The following is a 25,144-nucleotide window of genomic DNA, read 5'->3' on the forward strand; positions in this document are numbered from 1 at the left end:
AAATGTCTAAAAACCTGTTTTCACTTTGTCATTATAGGGTATTGTGTATAGATTGATGACATTTTTTTTATTGAATCAATTTTACAATAAGGCTGTAATATAACAAAATGTGGAAAAGTCAAGGGGTCTGAATACTTTCTGAATGCACTGTACATAGAGGACTGTGAATGACATACAGTGTGTGTGTACAATAGCATGTCCATAGGCAAAATATGTGGATTCAGCATAATTGCCCCAAACTTTCTGATTCAGTTTTTCGATGGGCTATTCACTGTCTGTTTTTCTGTCTCATTGAAAATGGTGTCTTGCTGAAAATGTGTTGCATCAGTTCAGTATTTCACGCAAGTGTAGTATGTCAGTGTAGTACTAGAGGACTGGACTTAGTTATATAGCATGGGCGGTAGTTAGATTTCCCTGTCACAACAGGGTCGCAAGTTGGTGCAGTTTGAGCACTTTCCATTTAATTAATACACTGGTGCCAATGGTGGGATAATCCTCGGGCAGTCTCAAGATAATGCCACTGTTCTAATCACTACACGAGTAGCCTATACTGAAATTGGATCCTCAGCTTCAGTATGTGGGCAACACTCCTGCTGAACCCACAACAGTTATAGATTGTGCTCCCAACAGTCGCTTCCCTTTTCCTGCTAGTCCAAGACAGACCTTTATAAAATTATGATAGACTTATTGTAATTACTAAAAGTCTAAGTTCAAGTTGAGTTAACTGAGGTTTGTTTTTACTCTAGGCTGAACACAGCTCTACTGGAAAGACAAGTAGAAATGGGATTTCAAAATGTCACTTTCGTTTCCACACAACAGACACGCCCACAAGTCTACTGAGAAACAGATACACAATACTATCAGGTCAAACTGATCCATAGGCTCAGCTGGTTGTGGATAAAATCGCCAAGCAATCTTGCTAGGTAGGTTTGTTTAGTTTACTTTATGTTACTCTTTGAACCATGTTCAGTTTATTACGGTCATTGGCTTTAAGAATTCAATGTTGCATGATGGTATATGAATATGTTATTACATTGACAGCATGTCCTTCAACTTCGGGACGGTACCTGGAAGTTGTCCTAATTTTTCTACACCAGTTTTGCATGGTGAGAAACCCTCATCAATAACTTTTGCAACAAACTTGTTGGGAGGGGACGGCAGACCTGACTCGGGTAAAGTCTGCAAGGGGAATGTGATAAATGCACCTGGGGGGTTTGCAGGTAAGCAAATAGGTGTTGACTATCATGATGTTGGAGTACATTTCTTAAAGGTCCAATGCAGCCGTTTCTTTAATCTCAATATAAAATAATTTCTGTGTAACAATTAAGTACCTTACAGTGAGTGTTTCCAATTAAAATGGTCAAAATTAAACAAAAATAGCTTAGCAAATAGCTATTTCTCAAGCAATAATTTTGCTGGGACTGTCTGGGAGTATGGAAGGGGAAACTGAAAACTAGCTGTTATTGGCAGAGAGGCTTAGAACTCTCTTTCTTATTAGTATTTTAACTAATTTACTGCCTGATGTCACCAGGCAAGCCAAAACTCCATTCCACTCCACTCAATTTCAGGGGGTCTTTTCAAACAGCTCGTACACTAAAAAGGCATTATAATAATTTTCACTTTAATTTCACTGCACTGGGAAATTTAATTCTAACAGGGAAATCTACTTTAATTCCAACTGGGCCTTTAATAGTGTGGAAATCTGCACTGGGCCTTTAATATAAAACTACACTGGGAAATCTGCACTGGGCCTTTAATAGTCTAACAGGGAAATCTACACTGGGCCACTGGCACTGGGCCTTTAATAGTCAGGGAAACACTGGGCCTTTAATAGTCTGCACTGGGCCTTTAATAGTCTAACAGGGAAATCTACACTGGGCCTTTAATAGTCTAACACTGGGAAATCTAACAGGGAAACACTGGGCCTTTATTAGTCTAACAGGGAAATCTACACTGGGCCTTTAATAGTCTAACAGGGAAATCTACACTGGGCCTTTAATAGTCTAACAGGGAAATCTGCACTGGGCCTTTAATAGTCTAACAGGGAAATCTGCACTGGGCCTTTAATAGTCTAACAGGGAAATCTACACTGGGCCTTTAATAGTCTAACAGGGAAATCTACACTGGGCCTTTAATAGTCTAACAGGGAAATCTGCACTGGGCCTTTAATAGTCTAACAGGGAAATCTACACTGGGCCTTTAATAGTCTAACAGGGAAATCTGCACTGGGCCTTTAATAGTCTAACAGGGAAATCTACACTGGGCCTTTAATAGTCTAACAGGGAAATCTACACTGGGCCACTGGGCCTTTAATAGTCTAACAGGGAAACAGGGCCTTTAATAGTCTAACAGGGAAACACTGGGCCTTTAATAGTCTAACAGGGAAATCTACACTGGGCCAGTCTGGGCACTGGGCCTTTAATAGTCTAACAGGCCTTTAATAGTCTAACAGGGAAATCTACACTGGGCCTTTAATAGTCTAACAGGGAAATCTGCACTGGGCCTTTAATAGTCTAACAGGGAAATCTACACTGGGCCTTTAATAGTCTAACAGGGAAATCTGCACTGGGCCTTTAATAGTCTAACAGGGAAATCTACACTGGGCCTTTAATAGTCTAACAGGGAAACTGGGCCTTTAATAGTCTAACAGGGAAATCTACACTGGGCCTTTAATAGTCTAACAGGGAAATCTACACTGGGCCTTTAATAGTCTAACAGGGAAATCTACACTGGGCCTTTAATAGTCTAACAGGGAAATCTACACTGGGCCTTTAATAGTCTAACAGGGAAATCTACACTGGGCCTTTAATAGTCTAACAGGGAAATCTACACTGGGCCTTTAATAGTCTAACAGGGAAATCTGCACTGACTGCACCTATTGTGTGTTGTGAGACTCATTGCCACTTTCCAGTAGAGTACAGTTACCTGATAATTCACGATTTTCATTAGTTTGCTCTTACACTATACTCTCTCAACTCTAGGCCTGCTAGGGGCAGAACAGAGCAAAAGTAAGATGGAGTCCCCATGGAGGGAGGTGGCATGGACTGAGGAGTGAGTAGGGTATCACAACAATACACTCAAACTTACCTATGTACACCAACTAGGCCTACTAAACAATCCACCATGTAATCATATTTAATTGTTAATGACCAATGTTTGCCCAGTCGCAGGGAGACCCTGATGGAGTCTATCAGTTCCTATAAGCCTGGTTGTGAGGCTTTGTCTGAGGCTCGGGTTCTGCTGCTGGGTCCTGTCGGAGCCGGCAAGTCCAGCTTCATCAGCTCTGTTCAGTCAGCCTTCACAGGAAGATTCACTAACCGGGCCATGGTTGGCTCTTCCTCTGCCAGCTTCACCAAAAAGGTAGAGGTAAAAAAACATAGAAAGTATTTGAGTTTGTTAGAAACTGGGAGTTTTGGGGCTGGATGATATAGATCAATTACATGTGTAAATAAAGATTTAGTTAAGTTACAAAAACTATTATTGTTAATCACTCCATGTTGTAAAACACATTATATATCCTTACACGTATAATACTGTCTGTGTTCTCTATCTCAGCTCCAATTGTTCAACATCCGTGGGCGGAGTCCAGAGCAGCCTACTGCGCTGGTCCTGTGTGATGTCATGGGTCTGGGAGATGGGGAGAAGACTGGACTAACCCTCCATGACACTCTGGCTATCATCAAAGGCCATGCACCCGAGGGACACAAGGTACGTGAGGGAGAACGGACACAGGTGCCACCGTTGTGTGTAAGAAAGAATGCAAGTATTGTATGTCGACGTTAAAATTACAGGGGCATAGTGTGTGTAACATTCATATAACTCGGAGTTGAGCAACAGCGGCCACAGTGTGTTCCAGGTCTGCTCTAACACAGTGTGTGCCAATTTTTGTTCCAGTTTAGTTCTAACACACCTGATTCAAATAATCACAGTCTGCAATTTAGACCACTATTATGATTCAGGTGAGATAGTGCTGGGTTGGAGCATACTCATGCAGGTAGCCTCACAGGATAGGAGTTGCTCACCCCTGATATGCATTTCTCTGTTCGGTAGAGAATATTATAAATACTCTCTCAGCTGGTTGGTTTGAACAACCAAGCTAATGTTCTCATCCATCCTCTACAGTTCAGTCCTGAGCAGCCTGTGAGATCAGAGACTGTGGGGTATGTAAAGAAGCCGTCCCTTAAAGACAAGGTCCACTGTGTCGTCTTTGTGGTGGATGCTTCTAAAGTGTCCAGCTACACCAAAGGTCTGGGCACCACCTTCCAACAGCTCCGAGAACACATCAGTGACCTGGGTGAGCAATACAAGAAGCTTTTTCGCAATGGCAGTAATGGTTGTAGGAACTGTGGTCAATTCTGTCAGTTGACAGTGTGTGAAACAAATGTGTTTTGTAGGTGTGCATCAAGTGGCACTGCTGACACACGTGGACCAGGTGTGTCAGGAAACTGCCCGTGACATCACCCAGGTGTACAACAGTCGGATCGTTCAGCAGATGGTATTCTCAATAATACCCTTTATTGACGTTTTAGTTAGCTATTGGAACATCAGCTATCGGAACATCTGACATTTAACCACCCTGTATGAATATCCTTGACTGACTTGTGTATTTGGTTTTACTGTCATGGTGGGGACAAGAAATCCTCACAAGGATAGTAAAACAAGGGGGAAAAAACCATTTTAAGCTTAGGGGTTAGGTTTAGGGTTTCACTTTGGGTTAAGGTTAGAATCAGGGTTAGGGGTAGGTTTAGGGTTACGGGTTACGGGTTAGGATTAGTATCAAGGTTAGGGTTAGGATAAGGGTTAGATGTTAGGGAAAATAGGATATTGAATGGGAATCAATTGTTTGGTCCCCACAAGGATAGTAAAACAAATGTGTGTGTGTGTGTGTATGTGAGTAGATGACCAACGCTGGGGCTCTGCTTGGCATGTCCACCTCCTACATCGTCCCGGTGAAGAACTACTCATCTGAGCTGGACGTTGATGAGAACACAGACATCCTTCTGCTCAGTGCTGTGGACCATATCCTGCAATACGTGGATCTGCATTTCCAGGACTGTGCAGCAACATACCCTAAATTGTCTCTTTAAAAAGGCTGTGAAATGCTATTTAAAAATGAATTACATATGTTTATCATGTTTTATGACTTGCTTGCACTATTGTTAACTTTTTAATTTGATTTGATTTGATTTAATTTGCCCTTTACAGAAGTCTTGCTTTGACTAAGACAAATAAGTAAAAGTAATTTTGAATGGTGTACATGTTGTCTGTCTAGGAATGTTTTAAGCTGTTTTGTACAATAGGGGCACTCTCACGAGGGATTATGGGTCACTGGCCACATGTACATAGGTACAATGTGTTAGCTCAGCATAGGTGAGCAAGTACAGTGGGGCAAAAAAGTATTTAGCCAGCCAACAATTGTGCAAGTTCTCCCACTTAAAAAGATGAGAGAGGCCTGTAATTGTCACCGAAATTCACATTGTAGGATTTTAAATTAATTTATTTGCAAATTATGGTGGAAAATAAGTAGTCGTGACAGTACCCCCCACCCCCCCACGACACCGGCCTCGGGGACGACCCGGAGGGCGAGGCACAGTGCAATCCGGATGGAGACGGTGGAATTCTCGCAGCATGGAAGGATCTAACACGTCTCCACCGGAACCCAGCATCTCTCCTCCGGACCGTACTCCTCCAAGTCCACAAGGTACTGAAGGCCCCTCGCCCGACGTCTCGAATCCAAGATGGATCGAACGGAGTACGCCGGGACACCCTCAATATCCAGAGGGGGCGGAGGAACATCCCGCACTTCAGCCTCCTGAAGCGGGCCAGCCACCACCGGCCTGAGGAGAGACACATGGAACGAGGGGTTAATACGGTAATTAGTGGGTAGCTTTAACCTACAACATACCTTGTTCACTCTCCTCAGGACTTTAAACGGCCCCACAAACCGCGGACTCAGCTTCCGGCAGGGCAGGCGGAGGGGCAGGTTTCGGGTCGAGAGCCATACCCTGTCCCCTCGTGCAAACACTGGGGCCTCACTGCGGTGACGGTCTGCGCCAACTTTCTGGCGCAGAATGGCGCTCTGAAGGTGGACGTGGGCAGCCTCCCAGGTTTCCTCCGCGCGCCGGGACCAATTGTCCACCGCAGGAGCCTCAGTCTGACTGATGCCAAGGAGCCAGAACCGGCTGATACCCTAAAACACATTGAAAGGGAGAAAGGTTAGTGGAGGAGTGGCGGAGCGAGTTCTGGACCATCTCTGCCCAGGGCACGAACTTCGCCCACTCCTCCGGTCGGTCCTGGCAATAAGACTGCAGTAACCTACCCACATACTGGTTTACTCTCTCCACCTGCCCATCACTCTTGGGGTGAAAACCTGAGGTAAGGCTGACCGAGACCCCCAGACGAGCCTTCCAGACCCTTGACGTGTACTGGTGACCCCAATCAGACACTATACATGTGTTAACAGGGCCTCCGCAGTTTGTAAGGCCGTAGGGAGACCCGGGCAAAGGGAGGAGACGACAGGACTTAGAAAAACAATCCACAACGACCAGGATCGTGGTGTTACCCTGTGAAGGTGAATGATTAGTTAAGAAATCCACCGACAGGTGCAACCACGGCCGTTGTGGAACGGGTAAGGGTTGTAACTTACCTCTGGGCAGGTGTCTAGGAGCCTTGCACTGGGCGCACACTGAGCAGGAGGAAACATAAATCCTCACGTCCTTAGCTAAAGTGGGCCACCAGTACCTCCCATCAAGACAGTGCACCGTCCGACTTATCCCAGGATGACCAGAGGAGGGTGACGTGTGGGCCCAATAGATCAGTCGGTCGCGGACAGCAGACGGAATGTACGGACGCCCAGCTGGACACTGAGGGGGAGAGGGCTCTGCACGTGACGCCCACTCAATGTCCGCTTCCAGCTCCCACACTACCGGCGCCACCAAACAAGAGGCTGGGAGTATGGGAGTGGGATCCGTGGACCGCTCCTCTGTGTCATACAGCCGAGACAGTGCGTCTGCCTTCACGTTCTGGGAGCCTGGTCTGTAAGAGAGGGTAAACACAAAATGGGTGAAAAACATGGCCCACCTTGCCTGACGAGGATTCAGTCTCCTCGCCTCCCGCATGTACTCCAGATTGCGATGATCAGTCCAGATGAGAAAAGGGTGTTTAGCCCCCTCAAGCCAATGTCTCCACGCCTTCAAGGCCTTGACGACAGCCAACAACTCCCGGTCCCTCACATCATAGTTTCGCTCTTCCGGGCTGAGCTTCTTCAAAAAGAAGGCACAGGGGCGTAGCTTCAGTGGCGTACCCGAGCGTTGAGAGAGCACTGCTCCTATCCAAGCTTCGGATGCGTCCACCTCCACTATGAACGGCAAAGAGGGATTCGGATGGGCCAACACAGGAACCGAGGTAAACAGAGCCTTCAGGTGACTAAAAGCCCTGTTCGCCTCAGCTGACCACTGCAAGCGCATCTGGCCCCCCTTTAGCAGTGAGGTAATGGGAGCAGCAACCTGACCAAAACCCCGGATAAACCTCCAGTAGTAGTTGGAAAACCCTAAGAATCACTGCACCTCCTTTATCGTGGTGGGAGTCGGCCAATTACGCACGGCTGCAATGCGGTAACTCTCCATCTCCACTCCTGACGTGGAAATCCGATGCCCTAGGAAGGAGACGGACTGTTGGAAGAACAGGCATTTCTCAGCCTTGACGTACAGGTCATGCTCCAACAGGCAACCAACCACTTTGCGCACCAGGAACACATGCTCGGTACGTGTAGCGGAGTATATCAGAATCTCATTGATATACACCACTACACCCTGCCTGTGCAGGTCTCTGAAAATCTTGTTTACAAATGATTGGAAGACTGATAGCGCATTCATCAACCCATACGGCATGAAGAGGTACTCAAAATGCCCTGAGGTGGTACTAAATGCCGTCTTCCACTCGTCTCCCTTCCGAATACGCACCAGATTGTACTCACTCCTGAGATCCAGTTTAGTGAAGAAGTGCATTGACTCAATCGCCGTAGTGATAAGAGGTAGCGGGTAACTATACCTCACCAGGATTTTATTGGGACCTCGATAATCAATGCACGGGCGCAAACCTCCATCCTTCAGGTAAAATGGAGGGCTGAATGTACCCCTGACGCAGGGATTCGGAGACATATGTCTCCATAGCCACCGTTTCCGCTTGTGACAGGGGATACACGTGACTCCAGGGAAGTGCAGCGTCTACCAGGAGATCTATTTCACAATCCTCCCGTCGATGGGGTGGTAATTGAGTCGCCTTCTTTTTACAGAAGGCGAGAGCCAATACGCCATATTCTGGGGGAATGCGCACAGGGTGGAGACCTGGTCTGGACTTTTCACCGTAGTATCACCAACGGAAACCCCTAAACACCTACCTGAGCACTCTCGCGACCACCCTGTGAGAGACCTCTGTGGCCAAGAAACAGTGGGTTTATGACAAGCTAACCAGGGTAGGCCCAGCACCATGGAATACACAGGAGAATCAACAAGAAAAAGACTCATCTTTTCCCTGTAACCCCCCTGCGTTACCATACTCAAAGGAGTGGTGGCCTCCCTGATAAACCCTCACCCTAATGGTCGACTATCTAAGGCATGAAAGGGGAAAGGCATATCCACAGGAACAATGGGGATCCCTAAACTATGAGCTAATCCTTTATTAATGAAATTCCCAACCGCGCCTGAATCTACTAGAGCCTTATGCTGTGAACGTGGGGACAATTCAGGAAAAGTAACAGAGGCAAACATATGTGCAACAGAGGGCTCTGGATGAGAATGGTGCCTACTCACCTGGGGTGATGCCAGAATGCTCTGCTTGCTACCTCGATTCTGAGAGGAAACAACCCGGCACCGACCAGCAGTGTAACCTCTGCGGCCACATATGGTGCACAAGCGGTAACCCCCTCCGGTCTCCCTGTGCACCTTTCCCAGTTTCATGGGTATCGGAGAGGGTATGCAGGAGGATGAAACAACCAGACCCTGATCTGGACGTCCACAAGTAGCCAGCAGGTTGTCCAGCTGGATGGATAGGTCTACCAGCTGGTCAAATGTGAGGGCGGTGTCTCTGCAAGCCAGCTCCCGACGGATGTCCTCACGTAGACTACAGCGGTAATGATCGATCAGGGCCCTGTTGCTCCATCTAGCGCCGGCAGCCAGGGTCCTAAACTCCAGTGCAAACTCCTGGGCGCTCCTCATCTCCGGCCTCAGATGGTAGAGGTGCTCACACCTGTTCCCATCAGATGATTTTGCTGATGGTGAGACCCAGCAATTGGTGTCTTGCTGAAAATGTGTTGCATCAGTTCAGTATTTCATACAATAGGCCTAAGTGTATCCTCAGTATGTTAGTGTACAACCTCTTCCAAGAGGTCTGGACTTATGAAGCATGGGCAGTAGTGAGCTTTCCCTGTAACAGAATATATATGTATTTTTTTAACCTTTATTTATCTCGGCAAGTCAGTTAAGTTGCAAAAACTATATTTGGTAATCACTCCATATTTTAAACCACATTGTCTATCCTCACACATTATTTAACAAAAAAAACTGAAATATCACATTTACCTAAGTATTCAGACCATTTACTCTGTACTTTGTTGAAGCACCTTTGGCAGCAATTACAGGCTTGAGTCTTCTTGGGTGTGAGCTCCAAACTTGGCACGCCTGTATTTGGGGAGTTTCTCCCAATCTTCTCTGCAGATCATCTTAAGCTCTGTTAGGTTGAAAAAAACTTGTTTTCACTATTGTTAACATGTTAATTAACTTCTTGAGTCTCAATGCAACTGTTTATGTTCTATGTTTTGTGTTCTATTTGTGGCCCTGGTTGTCCTGAAAATAAAATGGTAAACACTTCAATGCAAGGCTAAATATGAGGGCAGAGCAAGCAGATTAATGAAAGTACTGAATTTCAGCTTGTTTTGCTGTGGTAAGTTTGGTTACAATGAATAGTCATTCACAGAAGTCTTGCTTTGAGTAAAATTAATGTGTAAGAGCCATTTTGACCTGTGTACATGTTGCCTGTCTAGGGATGTTTTAACCTGTTTTGTATAATAGGGGCACTTTCACATGGGGTTATGGGCCACTGGCTACATGTGGATATAGGTACAAAGTGGCCATGGAAGTGTTAGCATAGCACAGGTGAGGGGCATATTCAACAGAGGCAGGGCCAACTTGTCTTGGATGAACAGGAGGAGGTGGGCTCTTCCTGTCTACAGTGGCCCATAATGCCACAGATTTCCCCAGTCCTGCTGCTTATTCCGTGCACCAGTTCTGGAGTTCTGTCACCAGCCTCTAGACGTCACTGAACTGTCTCATTACGCACACCTGATTCCAATTCCCCTGATTAGTAATTTTCAAACGTGCCCTCTGTTCACCATTGTCTTGTCACTTATTGTTCACATGTCCGTTGGTCTTGTGAGTGCCTGTGCTTTGTTGTTTCGGCTTTCGTGCAGCGTGTATTGTGTACACGTTATTACGGGTCTCATCCCGTGTAGTACTGTGCAATTGTTATTACGGGTCTTGTCCCGTGCATTGTTTACGGGTCTCGCGCTGTGTATTGTTTACGGGTCTCGTCCCGTGTATTGTTTACGGGTCTCGGCCCGTGTATTGTTTACGGGTCTCTTGCCGTTCATTGTTTACGGGTCTCTTGCCGTGCATTGTTTACGGGTCTCGTGCTGTCTATTGTTTACGGGTCTCGTGCTGTGTATTGTTTACGGGTCTCGTCCTGTGTATTGTTTACGGGTCTCGTCCCGTGCATTGTTTACGGGTCTCTTGCCGTGCATTGTTTACGGGTCTCGTGCCGTGCATTGTTTACGTGTCTCGTGCCGTGCATTGTTTACGGGTCTCATTCCGTGCATTGTTTACTTGTCTCGTCCCGTGCATTGATTACAGGTCTCGTGCCGTGCATTGTTTACGGGTCTCGTGCTGTGTATTGTTTACGGGTCTCGTCCCGTGTATTGTTTACGGGTCTCGTCCCGTGCATTGTTTACGGGTCTCTTGCCGTGCATTGTTTACGGGTCTCGTGCCGTACATTGTTTACGGGTCTCGTGCCGTGCATTGTTTACGGGTCTCATTCCGTGCATTGTTTACTTGTCTCGTCCCGTGCATTGTTTACAGGTCCCGTGCCGTGCATTGTTTACGGGTCTCATTGTGTATTGTTTACGGGTCTCGTCTGTGTATTGTTTACGGGTCTTGTGCCGTGTATTGTTTACAGGTCTCGTGCTGTGTATTGTTTACGGGTCTCGTGCTGTGTATTGTTAACGGGTCTCGGTCATTGTTCGGGCTCGTGCCGTGTATTGTTTACGGGTCTCGTGCTGTGTATTGTTTACGGGTGTGCTGTGTATTGTTTACGGGTCTCGTGCTGTGTATTGTTTATCGTGCTGTGTATTGTTTACGGGGTGCAGTCATTGTTACGGGTTCGTGCGTGTATTGTTTACGGGTCTGTGCTGTGTATTGTTTACGGGTCACGGGTCCCTGTGCATTGTTTACGGGTCTCGTGCCGTGTATTGTTTACAGGTCTCGTGTTTACAGGTCTTGTAATTGTTTACGGGTCTCGTGCGTGTATTGTGTATTGTTTACGGGTCTCGTCGTGTATTGTTTACGGGTCTCGTGCCGTGTATTGTTTACGGGTCTCGTGCTGTGTATTGTTTACGGGTCTCGTGCTGTGTATTGTTTACGGGTCTCGTGCTGTGTATTGTTTACGGGTCTCGTGCTGTGTATTGTTTACGGGTCTCGTGCTGTGTATTGTTTACGGGTCTCGTGCTGTGTATTGTTTACGGGTCTTGTGCCGTGTATTGTTTACAGGTCTCGTGCCGTGTATTGTTTACGGGTCTCGTGCTGTGTATTGTTTACGGGTCTCGTGCCGTGTATTGTTAACGGGCTCGTGCCGTGCATTGTTTACGGGTCTCGTGACGTGTATTGTTTACGGGTCTCGTGCTGTGTATTGTTTACGGGTCTCGTGCTGTGTATTGTTTACGGGTCTCGTGCTGTGCATTGTTTACGGGTCTCGTGCAGTGTATTGTTTACGGGTATCGTGCTGTGTATTGTTTACTTTCTCGTGCTGTGTATTGTTTACAGGTCTTGTAATGTGTATTGTTTACGGGTCTCGTGCCGTGTATTGTTTACGGGTCTCGTGCCGTGTATTTTTTTACGGGTCTCGTGCCGTGTATTGTTTACGGGTCTCGTGCTGTGTATTGTTTACGGGTCTCATGCTGTGTATTGTTTACGGGTCTCGTGCTGTGTATTGTTTACGGGTCTCGTGCTGTGTATTGTTTACGGGTCTCGTGCTGTGTATTGTTTACGGGTCTCGTGCTGTGTATTGTTTACGGGTCTCGTGCTGTGTATTGTTTACGGGTCTCGTGCTGTGTATTGTTTACAGGTCTCGTGCTGTGCATTGTTTACAGGTCTCGTGCTGTGTATTGTTTACGGGTCTCGTGCTGTGTATTGCTTACGGGTCTCGTACTGTGTATTGTTTACGTGTCTCGTGCCGTGTATTGTTTACGGGTCTCGTGCCGTGTATTGTTTACGGGTCTCGTGCTGTGTATTGTTTACAGGTCTCGTGCTGTGTTATTGTTGTCTTGTGTATTTATTAGCGGTTTAACCTTGCTCTTTGGTTTGGGTTACAACCATGTGTCTTAGTATACGTGTTTGATTTGAGCTTCGTTTCTGTGCCTTTCAAGGCATGTTGTATTTTTGGGTGGAGTATTAAAAAACCCTATTACGTATTCCTGCGTCTGTCTACCAATCAATCAATTATACACATGACACATAACACACGTGACACATAAGGCCTTTGTGGAGGTAAACAAGGAGGGGACTAAGGCAGCGGCTGCCACTGCTGGCATGGTGCCATTCTGTATGATCCAAGTGGAACGCTTCACGGCAGACCACACCTTCCTCTCCTTTATAGACACATCCTGTTCCCCGGCAGGTTTTCCTCTCCTCTGTAGAAGAAGTGCAGAGAGAAACTGAATCCACTAAGTCAAATAAAAAAGACTGTCTAAGTTTATTTTCTGTTTGGAAGGTAGCATTCTGTATGATTAGGTTCTCCCATACACTCTGTTATTATTTGGATTTAAGAGTGTTAGCTAGCTATTATCCCTATCTGTTAAAAAATAAGCATGAATTCCTAAAAAAATAAAAAATATTGTGTGATTGGTTTACGTTCACAATAAGATCACACTTTATTTCGATTTTGGTAAAGTGATAGAAACTTTATTGGCATTGACAGAGATGATTTGTTTTAAACTTACAAGCAATCACACTTTATCAAATATACAGAGTAATATATAAGAAAGTATTTCCTCAAGCAAGCACACTATATAATGTAACAGGGCATCATCTGGCAAATTCCATATAAACAACAGAATTTCAATTATAGTACGTATTTCACAATACATAAAAATCATTGTATATTCTGTTGTTTTGTAATCAATGCATTATGTTGTCATATGAGTCCCGATATGTTCATCTCTGTTTATATCAGATGAGTTTGCTGATAGTGAGGCCCAGCAGCAGAGGGACTAGGCTCAGTCTGATGGACCAGGCTGTGTTATGGGCTTTGGTTACAGTTACAGGTAAAGGGGCTGTGTTACAGGTGAATTGCACAAAGTTGATGTAACTTGAGGGCAGCAGTTGATCAATATAGTTGCACACGTTGGTAGATGTACAGCCATGGATGTTCACCATATAATTGATTGAGCCAAGTACTGTCAAAGGGAACAACATATTTAGTTTTCCGAACATCTTTCTCTCATAGAACAACTCAAATCTAATTGTTTTGAATCAACAATAATACCATGAGCTCCAAAAGTATTGGGACAGTGACACATTTGCTGTTTTGGCTCTGTACTCCAGTACTTTGAAAGTATACAATGACTTGAGGTTAAAGCGCAGACTGTCGGCTTTAATTTGATGATATATTCATCCATATCGGGTGAACTGTTTTAGAAAATATGTGTATTACAGTTGTCAAAAGTTTAGTATTTGGCCCCATATTCCTAGCACACAATGATTACATCAAGCTTGTTACTCTACAAACTTGTTGGATGCATTTACTGTTTGTTTTGATTGTGTTTCAAATGATTTTGTGCCTAATAGAAATGAATGGTAAATAATGTATCGTGTCATTTTGAAGTAACTTTTAAAAAAAGAAGTACTAATAAAATATGTTTCTAAACACTTCTACATTAATGTGGAGGCTACCATGATTATGGTTAATAAAGGAATGAATCATGAATAATTATGAGTGAAGACACAACTCTGATGCATATGGGAATATCTTTGGTTTGTCGCCATGACACTCAGAAGTTGAGCTTCGACCTTCAAAAGTTGACGAGTCAAAGAAATTGGATTTTGGTTAGGAAGTAAATCTTATACAATGTTTGACTCTGTTCCTATCAATTGATCTAATCACTTTTTGTCAAATAGAATATGAACAATATAAATTGAGGGTTCATAATAAAACATAATAATACAATTTGGGGAAATCGGGTCTAGACTTAATTTGTATTATTATTCATAATATTATCATTAAAAAGCCTAACTCAAAGATGAATGAGCTTCAAAACAACATAAACAACATTTTCCTAATTCCCTCAGATTAAACTAAATTAATCGGGTGGAGTCTGCCACTAGCACAGTCAGTTTAGTCAGCTCAGCTATCCCCATTGAGACCGTCTGTGCCTCGATCTAGGTTGGGCAAAACTAAACATGGCGGTGTTCGCCTTAGCAATCTCAATGGAATAAAGACCTCCTCCATTCCTGTCATTATAGAAAGAGATTATGATATCTCACATCTCAAAATAGGGATACTTAATGTTAGATCCTTCACTTCCAAGGAAGTTATAGTCAATGAACTAATCGCTGATCATATTTTTGATGTGACTGGCCTGAATGAAACATGGCTTAAGCCTGATGAACTGATTGTGATAAACGAGGCCTCTCCTCCTGGTTACACTAGTGACCATATCCCCAACGCATCCTGCAAAGGTGGAGGTGTTGCTAACATTTACGATACCAAATTTCAATAAAAACAAAATACAAAAATTACTGCGTTTTCATCTTTTGAGCTTCTAGCAATGCAGCCAATTCAATCACTTTTTATAGCTTTTGTTTACAGGCCTCCTGGGCCGTATACAGTGTTCCTTACCGAGTTTGTTGAATTCCTATTGGACCTTGTAGTCATGGCAGATAATATCCACATCTTTGGTGACTTTAATATACACATGGAAAAGTCCACAGACCCACTCCAAAAGGCATTCGGAGCCATCGTCGACTCAGTGGGTTTTGTCCAACATGTCTCCGGACCTATTCACTGCCACAGTCATCTGGACCTAGTTTTGTCCCGTGGAATAAATATTGTGGATCTAAATGTTTTTCCTCAAAATCCTGGACAATCGGACCACCATTTTATTATGTTTGCAATCACAATTTATAATCTGCTCAGACCCCAACCAAGGGTCATCAAGAGCCGTGCTATAACTTCTCGGACAATTCAAAGATTCTTAGATGCCCTTCCAGACTCCCTCCACCTACCCAATGACATAAGAGTACAACAATCGATTAACCACCTACTGTAACTGAGGAACTTAATTTAACCTTGTGTAATACTCTAGATGCAGTCGTACTCCTAAAAACATTTGTCATAAGAAACTAGCTCCGTGGTATATAGAAAATACCCGAGCCTTGAAGCAAGCTTCCAGAAAATTGGAACGGAAATACACCAAACTGGAAGTCTTCCGATTAGCTTGAAAAGACAGTACCGTGCAGAATTGAAGAGCCCTCACTGCTGATCGATCATCCTTTTTTTCCAATTTATTTGATGAGAATAAGAACAATCCTACAATTATTTTTGATACTGTCGCAAAGCTAGCTAAAAAGCGGCATTCCCCAAGAGAGGATGGCTTTCACTTCAGCGGTGAAAAATTCATGAACTTCTTTGACGAAAAGATCATGATCATTAGAAAGCAAATTACGGACTCCTCTTTAAATCTATTTATTTCTCCAAAGCACAGTTGTCCTGAGTCTGCACAACACTGCCAGGACTTAGGATCAAGGGAGATACTCAAGCTTTTTTAATCGTATTTGTCTTGACACATTCATGAAAATAGTCAAAACCTTCAAGCTACATACTGGACCCTATTCCGAGTAAACTACTGAAAGAGCTGCTTCCTGTGCTTGGCCAACCTATGTTGAACATAATAAACGGCTCCCTATCCACCGGATGTGTACCAAACTCACTAAAAGTGGCAGCAGTAAAAGCCTCTCTCCCAGAAAATATAAAAACCATTGGCCTATATCAAATATCCCATTCCTCTATAATTGTAGAAAAAGCTTTTTCACAGCAACTCACTGCCTTCCTGAAGACTAACAATGTATACGAAACGCTTCAGTCTGGTTTTAGACCCGATCATAGCACTGAGACTGCACTCTTGAAGGTGGTAAATTACCTTTTAATGGCATCAGACCAAAGTTCTGCATCTGTCCTCGTGCTCCTAGACCTTAGTGCTGCTTATGATACCGTCGATCACCACATTATTTTGGGTGAGATTGGGAACCCAAGTTAGTCTACACGGACAAGTTCTGGCCTGGTTTAGATATTATCTGTCAGAAAGTTATCAGTTTGTCTCTGTGGATCGTTTGTCCTCTGACAAATCAGCTGAAAATGTTGGTGTTCCTCAAGGTTCCGTTTTAGGACCTCTATTGTTTTCCCTATATATTTGACCTCTTGGTGATGTCATTCAGAAACATAATCTTAACTTTCTCTGCTATGCGGACGATACACAGCTGTACATTTCGATGATACATGGTGAAGTCCCAAAATTGCCCTCCCTGGAAGCCTGTGTTTCAGACATAAAGAAGTGGATGGTGGCAAATGTTTTACTTTTAAACTCAGACAAAACAGAGATGCTAGTTCTAGGTCCCAAGAAACAAAGAGATCTTATGTTGGATCTGACAATTAATCTTGATGGTTGTACAGTCATCTCAAATAAAACTGTAAAGGACCTCGGCGTTACTCTGGACCCTGATGATTCAGAAAAATGAATCCATGTCACTTCTAAATTAGACTACTGCAAAGCTCTACCCGGATAAAGCACTAAATAAACTTCAGTTAGTGCTAAACACGGCTGCTAGAATCTTGACTAGAACCAAAAAATGTGATCATATTACTTCAGCGCTAGCCTCTCTACACTGGCTTCCTGTTAAGGCTAAGGCTGATTTCAAGGTTCTATTGCTAGCCTACAAAGCATTACATGGGCTTGCTCCCATCTATCTTTCCATTTTGGTCCTGCCGTACATACCTACATGTATGCTACAGTCACAAGACGCAGGCATCCTTATTGTCCCTACAATTTCTAAGCAAAGAGCTGGAGGCAGGGCTTTCTCCTATAGAGCTCAATTTTTATGGTATGGTCTCCCTATCCATGTGAGAGACGCAGACTCGGTCTCAACCTTTAAGTCTTTATTGAAGACTCCTCTTCAGTAGGTCCTATGATTGAGTGTAGTCTGGCCCAGGTGTGTGAATGTGAACGGAAAGGCACTGGAGCGTCAAACCACCCTTGCTGTCTCTGCCTGGCCGGTTCCCCTCTCTCCACTGGGATTCTCTGCCTCTAACCCTATTACACTGGCTTACTGGTGCTCTTCCATGCTGTCCCTAGGAGGGGTGCGTCACTTGAGAGGGTTGAGTCTGACGTGATCTTCCTGTCCGGGTTGGCGCTCCCCTCGGGTTCGTGCCGTGGGGGAGATCTTCGTGGGCTACTGTATACTCGGCCTTGTTTCAGGATGGTAAGTTGGTGGTTGAAGATATCCCTCTAGTGGGGTGGAGGCTGTAATTTGGCAAAGTGGGTGGGGTTATATCCTGCCTGGTTGGCCCTGTCCGGGGGTATAGTCGGACGGGGCCACAGTGTCTCCCGATGCCTCCTGTCTCAACCTCCAGTATTTATGCTGCAATAGTTTGTGTTGGGGGGCTAGGGTCAGTCTGTTAAATCTGGTGTATTTCTATTTTCTTATCCGGTGTCCTGTGTGAATATAAGTATGCTACCTCTAATTCTCTCTCTCTCTTCTCTCGGAGGACCATGCCTCAGGACGACCTGGCCTGATGACTCCTTGCTGTCCACAGTCCACCTGGTCATGCTGCTGCACCAGTTCTGTTCTGTTCTGCCTGCGGCAATGGAACCTGTTCACCGGATGTGATACCTTGTCCCGGACCTGCTGTTTTCGACTTTCTCTCTCTACCGCACCTGCTGTCTCTAACTCTGAATGATCGGCTATGAAAAGCCAACTGACATTTACTCCTGAGGTGCTGACCTGTTCCACCCTCTACAACCACTGTGATTATTATTATTTGACCCTGCTGGTCATCTATGAATGTTTGAACATCTTGGCCATGTACTGTTATAATCTCCACCCGGCACAGCCAGAAAAGGACTGGCCACCCCTCAGAGCCTTTTTCCTCTCTAGGTTTCTTCCTAGATTCCTGCCTTTCTAGGGAGTTTTTCCTAACCACCATGCTTCTACATCTGCATTGCTTGCTGTTCGGGGTATTAGGCTGGGTTTCTGTATAGCACTCTGTGACATCGGCTGACGTAAAAATGACTTTATAAATACACTGCTCAAAAAAATAAAGGGAACACTTAAAATTCACAATGTAACTCCAAGTCAATCACACTTCTGTGAAATCAAACTGTCCACTTAGAAAGCAACACTGATTGACAATAAATTTCACATGCTGTTGTGCAAATGGAATAGACAACAGGTGGAAATTATAGGAATTTAGCAAGACACCCCCAATAAAGGAGTGGTTCTGCAGGTGGGGACCACATACCACTTCTCAGTTCCTATGCTTCCTGCCTGATGTTTTGGTCATTTTTGAATGCTGGCGGTGCTTTCACGCTAGTGGTAGCATGAGACGGAGTCTACAACCCACACAAGTGGCTCAGGTAGTGCAGCTCATCCAGGATGGCACATCGATGCGAGATGTGGCAAGAAGGTTTGCTGTGTCTGTCAGCGTAGTATCCAGAGCACGGAGGCACTACCAAGAGACAGGTCAGTACATCAGGAGACGCGGAGGAGGCCGTAGGAGGGCAACAACCCAGCAGCAGGACCGCTACCTCCGCCTTTGTGCAAGGAGGAGCAGGAGGAGCACTGCCAGAGCCCTGCAAAATGACCTCCAGCAGGCCACAAATGTGCATGTGTCTGCTCAAATGGTCAGAAACAGACTCCATGAGGGTGGTATGAGGGCCCAACATCAACAGGTGGGGGTTGTGCTTACAGCCCAACACCGTGCAGGACGTTTGGCATTTGCCAGAGAACACCAAGATTGGCAAATTCGCCACTGGCACCCTGTGCTCTTCACAGATGAAAGCAGGTTCACACTGAGCACGTGACAGAGTCTGGAGACGCCGTGGAGAACGTTCTGCTGCCTGCAACATCCTCCAGCATGACCGGTTTGGCGGTGGGTCAGTCATGGTGTGGCGTGGCATTTCTTTGGGGGGCCGCACAGCCCTCCATGTGCTCGCCAGAGGTAGCCTGACTGCCATTAGGTACCGAGATGAGATCCTCAGACCCCTTGTGAGACCATATGCTGGTGTGGTTGGCCCTGGGTTCCTCCTAATGCAAGACAATGCTAGACCTCATGTGGCTGGAGTGTGTCCGCAGTTCCTGCAAGAGGAAGGCATTGATGCTATGGACTGGCCCTGGGACATCATGTCTCGCTCCATCCACCAATGCCACGTTGCACCACAGACTGTCCAGGAGTTGGCGGATGCTTTAGTCCAGGTCTGGGAGGAGATCCCTCAGGAGACCACCCGCCACCTCATCAGGAGCATGCCCAGGCGTTGTAGAGAGGTCATACAGGCACGTGGAAGCCACACACACTACTGAGCCTCATTTTGACTTGTTTTAAGGACATTACATCAAAGTTGGATCAGCCTGTAGTGTGGTTTTCCACTTTAATTTTGAGTGTGACTCCAAATCCAGACCTCCATGGGTGGATAAATTTGATTTCCATTGATAATTTTTGTGAGCACATTCAACTATGTAAAAAGTATTTAGTAAGAAGATTTCATTCATTCAGATCTAAGATGTGTTATTTTAGTGTTCCCTTTATTTTTTTGAGCAGTGTACATTTGATTGATATAGGCTATCTCAACAAACATTTTATATTTTTTGGGGGGGAACACCTGATCTATAGTTGCACAAATGTGATGAGTTTTTGTATCATGAACAACAAAACAAGTCACCATTGCTGCTGAAGCTCAAGCACTGGTCCTCCACCCCCAGGCAGGCCACAGTGCTGTTATGCACAACGCCTTGGAAGCTGCTGTAGGAGGTACATTGTCTTCCATTAGCCAGTGAACTCGGGGCTGTAGGAAGAGAACGGAAATGGATATCAGTGGATATGCATTCTACAGTACATTCAGTGGACATAGCTAGCTCCAGTATCTAAAAAGAACTATTTTCATTGGTAATGCAATGGAAACACATTCAGGAAGCATATTGTCCTGGTTCTGATAGCGGAATTGAGCCAACGACACAGTACAGTGGGGTCTGACATTATTGACACCCTTGATACAGATAAGTAATAATGACTGAATAAAATAAATAATTTAAATAAATATTTTGTATGCAATAAAACTAGGGACATATGATTTTATACTAATAAAACTGCTCAGCGAAAGAGACTTTGTTTAAAAAGTAATAGGTTCTTTCTCAAAAAGGTAGGGGTGAAATTGACACCCTAAAAAATTAATATACAGTGGGGCAAAAAAGTATTTAGTCAGCCACCAATTGTGCAAGTTCTCCCACTTAAAAAGATGAGAGAGGCCTGTAATTTTCATCATAGGTACACTTCAACTATGACAGACAAAATGAGAAAAAAAATCCAGAAAATTACATTGTAGGATTTTTAATGAATTTATTTGCAAATTATGGTGGAAAATATGTATTTTTTTGCACGCTCCCTCAAAACTGAAGACATTTGTGGCATTGTGTTGTGTGACAAAACATTTTAGAGTGGCCTTTTAATGTCCCCAGCACAAGGTGCACCTGTGTAATGATCATGCTGTTTAATCAGCTTTTTGATATGACACACCTGTCAGGTTAATGGATTATCTTGGTAAAGAAGAAATGCTAATTAACAGGGATGTAAACAAATTTGCTCACAACATTTTAGAGAAATCATGAAACGTGGGACCAACACTTGACATGTTGCGTATATATTTTTGTTCAGAGTAATCAATATATGATCTTGCGAGACAGTTATTCAGTTTTGATCTAACTTTACTTAACAAGCACCATTGTGAGAAGTGGTAATCTTCTATTTGTAATAATAATAATATGTGATGAGTAGGTCTATAAGGCGTAGGTTCTACAAGGACAAAGAAATAAACTTTGATTTGATCAGCTTGGACACATGGTTACAATATACCCTATTACAGAATAAAAGAAGACCGAGAGGTGAACTATCAATTAATATAATTTATTTGCATAGATTTTGTCATCAAATCATTTGACCAAGTAGTGAACATAAATAATTACTAAGAAGAATAGCAGGAAATTAATTTGAAAACAGCCATAAAATCAATCTTTTAGCGTGGTGTATTTAGGCATCTTAATAAAATATCATCAAAATGCATTATTACCTCCAACTTGGCCTAATTCCCATTTTCCATCTCCCATACCATGGTAGACTGGGACCTGTGTCTCAACCAATAGTCAATCTAGGCTAAATATCCCAAGCAGGGCTACAGCAACTTCCAGAGAGGGTCAGGCTCTTGGGCTTTGCGGTGGCCACTCTGGTTTGTGTGTCCTTGGGAGAACGGTGTCGCAGTAACCAAGTGGTCACATATAGATCTGGGTTCCATTCAGTGGTGGTCGGTCCGTTTAAGATTAGGGAGGACAATAATCTTTTTATGAGCATGGCCTTATTTCTATTACAGCATTTTGGATGACGGTCATTCATATTCCATTCTACCAGCTCAATGTAACATCAATAGGTTTAGGCTACTATATGACACTTGCATTTTCCCTGTATCCATCATGAGGTTGTTACAACCTAGCCAATAAATGAAAGTTTACAACGTAGGTCCACAGGTCGAGAGAAACATTTGACTAATCAAGGTGACAGACAGTGACACATTCAATACTGCCTTGCACACCCTTGCCTGCATCTAGCTGATCTAGGGTGTAATCATTAGTCCAACATTTGTAAACAAGAGTTTCTATTGGACAAATTCAGGTATCTGAATTTAGTTTGCTTCCGTTTAAGATTTTTTTTTCAAAGGAATTGGCAGAATGAATACATCCCTGATCATATGCAAACACAGTTCACTTTCATAGCAGCCATATACAAACAGCATGATCACTTGGGGGGTCGCTATGGGATTTAGTCAAGATATTCTAAAGAGGTAGGGTTTCAGACATTTTCTGAAGATGAGCATGGATGCTGTCCAGATGTGTAAGAAACACACTCGGATCATATATTTCTTAAAACTATGACAATTGAAATCAGGACATCAAATACATTGTTGAAAACCAAATGTAATTTAAGTAAAGGACACAAGTCTCTTACCAGACAGAGTTTCATTGTTGCACCCATTGGTGTTACAGCAGAACTGGTTAGAGGCAGCCCTTATGATGCCAAAGTTCCCTGACACTGTGACTTCAGTGTTAAGAGGAGTTACACAGATGGAGGATGGTGAACACATTTTGAGTACCACGGTGGTATTATCGGGACCTTCACCAGTAACAGATCCAAAACCAGAGAAGAATAGATCAATTTAGAATATAATCTGATGAAATAGTATCATAGAGCAATGAGTCAATTACCAATTGAGTCAATTACACTGTAATCTTACAGGAATGTTCAAAAGCATCCTTCATGAGGAAGCTAACAGCATCATTTAATTTGTCTTGAAGCGTTAGCATGTAGTGGACTACAAACTCTAAACACACCTTTTATGGTTCTGGTTGCAGTGAGACATCTTTCATTTGAGGCTGGACAGGTAACTAAAGAAGAGTTTGTACATGCTGCATCAGTGCAGTTGAAACACTGCAGCATCTCAACTGAAAAACAAGAACATTTAAAAAAATGTACTGTAAAGGCCATTTAGCTATGATGAATATTTACACAGGCATTTGGGAGTGATGCAGTTAAGAAACCATTTATCTTGGTAGACGCCTCTAATTGTGAGAGGTCAGTCGTGTTACCTGAGCAGAAGTGAATGCAGATGAGAGAGAGAGTCAAGATGAGCTTCATCGTGGACAGATAGACAAGCAGGTGAACAGCAGTGGTACTGTGGGCTGATCTGGGCTGGTAGACAGGCAGGTGAGGTGGGTTGGTTGGGAAACAGGTCCTTATAAACCAGTGAGGAGGAGGAAATGTGGAGACAGAGATTGGGAGGAATATGAAGTAAAAGTATCTTAATAGAAAATGACTCAAGTAAAAGTGAGTCAGCCAGTAAAATACTACTTGAGTAAAAGTCTAAAAGTATCTGTTTTTAAATATACTTAAGTGGTGGACAAAGTCTGCAATTGTCATACTTGAAAGTAAAAAGTAAATGCTGAAACATAAAAATGTAAAATATATCAAATTCCTTAGTTTATGGGGCGGCAGCGTAGCCTAGTGGTTAGTAACCAGAAGGTTGCGAGTTCAAACCCCCGAGCTGACAAGGTACAAATCTGTCATTCTGCCCCTGAACAGGCAGTTAACCCACCCAGGGCATCATTGAAAATAAGAATGTGTTCTTAACTGACTTGCCTGGTTAAATAAAGGTTAAAAAAAAAAGGAAACTAGACGGAATTATATATATAAAAAAACATTTAACAGACAGGGACACACTCCAACTCAGACATAATTTACAAACCAAGTAAGAATGGCAACGTGTTACTTTGATACAGTACATTAATCATATCATATTGTTGTCTTGAGTGAGCATTCGTATTCTAACACCTGACTACTTTTAGGTGTCAAGGAAAACATATGGGAGTAAAACATACATATTTTGCTTAGGAATGTAGTGGAGTAAAAGTTAAGGTTGTCAACAATATAAATAGTTAAGTACATACAGATACCCAAAAGAACTACTTAACTAGTACTTTCAAGTATTCTTACACCACTGGCTGAAGGATGGACATGCAGAGAGTGGAAAGAGGACATGAGAGAATGCCAGAAAGATGGAAAGCAATTCTAACAGAACCACAAAAAAATGCTAAACAAGGATAATGTTATGAATTATGATCAATAGATTTTAAACATTAAATACAACTCACCAATATCTTGCATTAAATGAAAATGCTCTATGATGGTTTTGAAAAAGACAGACAAACACCCAACGAGGCAGGAAGTAACAGGCGTATTTCAGTGGTGGCACTTTTATTTAACAAGAGAGGGGGATGTAGAAACTCATGTTGCGTTCATAACTAGTGGTAAAATTGGAAAATGTGCGAACAAGCTGTGTCTACCATAAACTAAAAGTACAGTTATCATGCCCATAAACAAATAATAGTGTTCAAAAACCATATTAATAGATTGTGTTTATAAATGATGTTTTGTTGCATTTAGGTGCCAGAAAAGCTGTGGAGGTCATTTCCCTTGTATGTGACACTAGATTTCAGCATGTGGGAGAAGTCGGATCTCAGAGAGATCCCATTAGTAATTAGCAGTTGGAGGGGCGTGTACTTTCATGTAAGACAGTTTCAAGGTGTGACAGCTGGTGTGCAGGTTAGCTACAGTACATGTGGTTTGGCTGCATTACAAGTTCAAATGCTCTGCAAAAACAAAAATGCTCCAATAATCTATCGTACTGTACAACCATGGTGAATTGAAGTCTGTAAAGGAACACTCAACCCACCTATGAACATACCGTACCTTCAAAGGTAAAAGATAGATGCATAGGGGTTTAATGAATCCATAGAGTGGATGAACCTAACTGGACCTAGTGATTCTGTTAATAGACTCTTAGAAAAGCAGCTAGAAAAAAATAACATATCAGTTATATCACCAGGTTATAGCAACAAGTTCCCATTTTGTTTTATACAGACTGACAAATCCAATTCTTTATTTTACAGTTCATGTGTGGTAAGAGTTAAACCAATGCAAAACCACTCAGCTGACAGACAATGCAGACTCC

The 25,144-nt window shown here is 43.6% G+C and overlaps 3 protein-coding genes across 9 annotated transcripts; 2 read left to right on the top strand and 1 right to left on the bottom strand.

The window, feature by feature from the left end:
• The first annotated feature begins 777 nt into the window (after positions 1 to 777).
• Positions 778 to 5,254, top strand: LOC118377560 (interferon-induced protein 44-like). 3 transcript variants are annotated; one of them, XM_035764488.2, is made up of 8 exons: positions 778 to 923; positions 1,042 to 1,220; positions 2,982 to 3,051; positions 3,165 to 3,366; positions 3,556 to 3,708; positions 4,123 to 4,294; positions 4,395 to 4,495; positions 4,899 to 5,254. In XM_035764488.2, exons 2-8 carry the CDS (start codon positions 1,043 to 1,045, stop codon positions 5,085 to 5,087), a joined length of 1,065 nt encoding a protein of 354 aa, XP_035620381.1. In that variant the 5' UTR covers positions 778 to 923; position 1,042; the 3' UTR covers positions 5,088 to 5,254. The 3 variants fall into 3 exon arrangements, with proteins under 3 accessions (XP_035620381.1, XP_035620383.1, XP_035620382.1); XM_035764490.2 differs by having other exon boundaries at positions 1,042 to 1,106; XM_035764489.2 differs by having other exon boundaries at positions 779 to 923; positions 3,165 to 3,360.
• Positions 5,255 to 5,568: 314 nt separating this feature from the next.
• Positions 5,569 to 24,417, bottom strand: LOC118377556 (uncharacterized). 5 transcript variants are annotated; one of them, XM_035764485.2, is made up of 9 exons: positions 24,285 to 24,417; positions 23,223 to 23,368; positions 22,968 to 23,078; positions 22,585 to 22,749; positions 20,255 to 20,377; positions 12,905 to 13,720; positions 9,579 to 9,726; positions 8,811 to 9,423; positions 5,569 to 6,190 (listed from the first exon to the last, which is right to left on the bottom strand). In XM_035764485.2, exons 8-9 carry the CDS (start codon positions 9,213 to 9,215, stop codon positions 5,639 to 5,641), a joined length of 957 nt encoding a protein of 318 aa, XP_035620378.2. In that variant the 5' UTR covers positions 9,216 to 9,423; positions 9,579 to 9,726; positions 12,905 to 13,720; positions 20,255 to 20,377; positions 22,585 to 22,749; positions 22,968 to 23,078; positions 23,223 to 23,368; positions 24,285 to 24,417; the 3' UTR covers positions 5,569 to 5,638. The 5 variants fall into 5 exon arrangements, with proteins under 5 accessions (XP_035620378.2, XP_052331201.1, XP_035620380.2 ...); XM_052475241.1 differs by having other exon boundaries at positions 5,569 to 5,837; positions 5,906 to 6,190; positions 8,811 to 9,726; XM_035764487.2 differs by having other exon boundaries at positions 8,811 to 9,726; positions 22,968 to 23,021.
• LOC118377558 (uncharacterized) lies at positions 9,403 to 12,736 on the top strand. Its single transcript, XM_052475802.1, has 3 exons — positions 9,403 to 9,425; positions 11,544 to 12,315; positions 12,391 to 12,736. Exons 1-3 carry the CDS (start codon positions 9,403 to 9,405, stop codon positions 12,610 to 12,612), a joined length of 1,017 nt encoding a protein of 338 aa, XP_052331762.1. The 3' UTR covers positions 12,613 to 12,736.
• Positions 24,418 to 25,144: the final 727 nt, after the last annotated feature.

Source organism: Oncorhynchus keta, chromosome 22 (assembly GCF_023373465.1).
Source record: "Oncorhynchus keta strain PuntledgeMale-10-30-2019 chromosome 22, Oket_V2, whole genome shotgun sequence".
NCBI classification, from domain to species: domain Eukaryota; kingdom Metazoa; phylum Chordata; class Actinopteri; order Salmoniformes; family Salmonidae; genus Oncorhynchus; species Oncorhynchus keta.

Excerpts from the sequence above, each read along its gene's own strand:
- LOC118377560 (XM_035764488.2), top strand. The coding sequence starts at position 1,043 with ATGTCCTTCAACTTCGGGACGGTACCTGGAAGTTGTCCTAATTTTTCT. Across the intron at positions 3,052-3,164 it reads GAGGTGGCATGGACTGAGGA|TCGCAGGGAGACCCTGATGG; the intron begins GTGAGTAGGGTA and ends ATGTTTGCCCAG. Across the intron at positions 4,295-4,394 it reads AGAACACATCAGTGACCTGG|GTGTGCATCAAGTGGCACTG; the intron begins GTGAGCAATACA and ends TGTGTTTTGTAG.
- LOC118377556 (XM_035764487.2), bottom strand. The coding sequence starts at position 9,215 with ATGAGGAGCGCCCAGGAGTTTGCACTGGAGTTTAGGACCCTGGCTGCC. Across the intron at positions 6,191-8,810 it reads GCATTCTGGCATCACCCCAG|GGTATCAGCCGGTTCTGGCT; the intron begins GTGAGTAGGCAC and ends AATGTGTTTTAG.
- LOC118377558 (XM_052475802.1), top strand. The coding sequence starts at position 9,403 with ATGGGCAGTAGTGAGCTTTCCCT. Across the intron at positions 9,426-11,543 it reads GGCAGTAGTGAGCTTTCCCT|GTCTTGTAATTGTTTACGGG; the intron begins GTAACAGAATAT and ends TCGTGTTTACAG. Across the intron at positions 12,316-12,390 it reads GTGCTGTGTATTGTTTACGG|GTCTCGTGCTGTGCATTGTT; the intron begins GTCTCGTGCTGT and ends TATTGTTTACAG.